At 62.3% G+C, this 557-nt stretch overlaps 1 protein-coding gene across 1 annotated transcript; it reads left to right on the top strand.

Annotated features, from left to right (window-relative positions):
* Positions 1-7: 7 nt before the first annotated feature.
* On the top strand, positions 8-551 carry LOC104915672 (notchless protein homolog 1-like). Its single transcript, XM_010726592.2, has 2 exons — positions 8-231; positions 319-551. Exons 1-2 carry the CDS (start codon positions 14-16, stop codon positions 521-523), a joined length of 423 nt encoding a protein of 140 aa, XP_010724894.1. The 5' UTR covers positions 8-13; the 3' UTR covers positions 524-551.
* Positions 552-557: the final 6 nt, after the last annotated feature.

Genomic DNA, 557 nt, shown 5'->3' with positions numbered 1-557 from the left:
TTTCACCTCTAGGATGAGCCGGTGCCTTTGGCCTTCTTCTTCCACGATGCCGAGATCGTCGTTTCGCTGGAGAAGACCTTGGCAGGGCAGGCAGTGGAGACAGAGAAGGTTCTCGACATCAATCTACCAGCCGCAGGCCGTGTTCAGGGTGCGGGCGGTGACGCGCTGCACCAGCTCCCTGGAGGGACACACCGAAGCTGTCATCTCTGTTGCCTTCAGCCCCACGGGAAAGTACGAGGCTCCGGCTGCGGGTGGGGCACGTCTCCATGGAGCAGCCACCGGGGCCCCGTGCTGATCCTGCTGTCCCTCCTGTCCCAGGTACCTGGCGAGCGGCTCTGGGGATACCACAGTCCGCTTCTGGGACCTCAGCACGGAGACGCCGCAGTTCACAGCCAAAGGTGGGTGCAGGGTGTCCTGGGAGGGCAGCTCCTCCCCAGTCGCACTCAAACAGGGCAGACCTTGTGTGCTGTGTGGGCTGGGACTGTCCTCCGAGGAATGGAGCAGCTCTTTTGCACTGAGTTGAGGAAAAGGAGGAAGAAGGTCTGGCCAGGAGCGAC

This window comes from Meleagris gallopavo, unplaced genomic scaffold (genome assembly GCF_000146605.3).
Source record: "Meleagris gallopavo isolate NT-WF06-2002-E0010 breed Aviagen turkey brand Nicholas breeding stock unplaced genomic scaffold, Turkey_5.1 ChrUn_random_7180001842500, whole genome shotgun sequence".
NCBI classification, from domain to species: Eukaryota; Metazoa; Chordata; class Aves; order Galliformes; family Phasianidae; genus Meleagris; species Meleagris gallopavo.
Note: the sequence above shows the minus strand (reverse complement) of the source record. Positions and strands in the feature narration are given on the sequence as shown.

What these genes read in the sequence shown, in the direction of transcription:
- LOC104915672 (XM_010726592.2), top strand. Translation starts at nt 14, where the DNA reads ATGAGCCGGTGCCTTTGGCCTTCTTCTTCCACGATGCCGAGATCGTCG. An exon ending in GCCTTCAGCCCCACGGGAAA is followed by an intron (nt 232 to 318) that starts GTACGAGGCTCC and finishes CTCCTGTCCCAG; the next exon opens with GTACCTGGCGAGCGGCTCTG.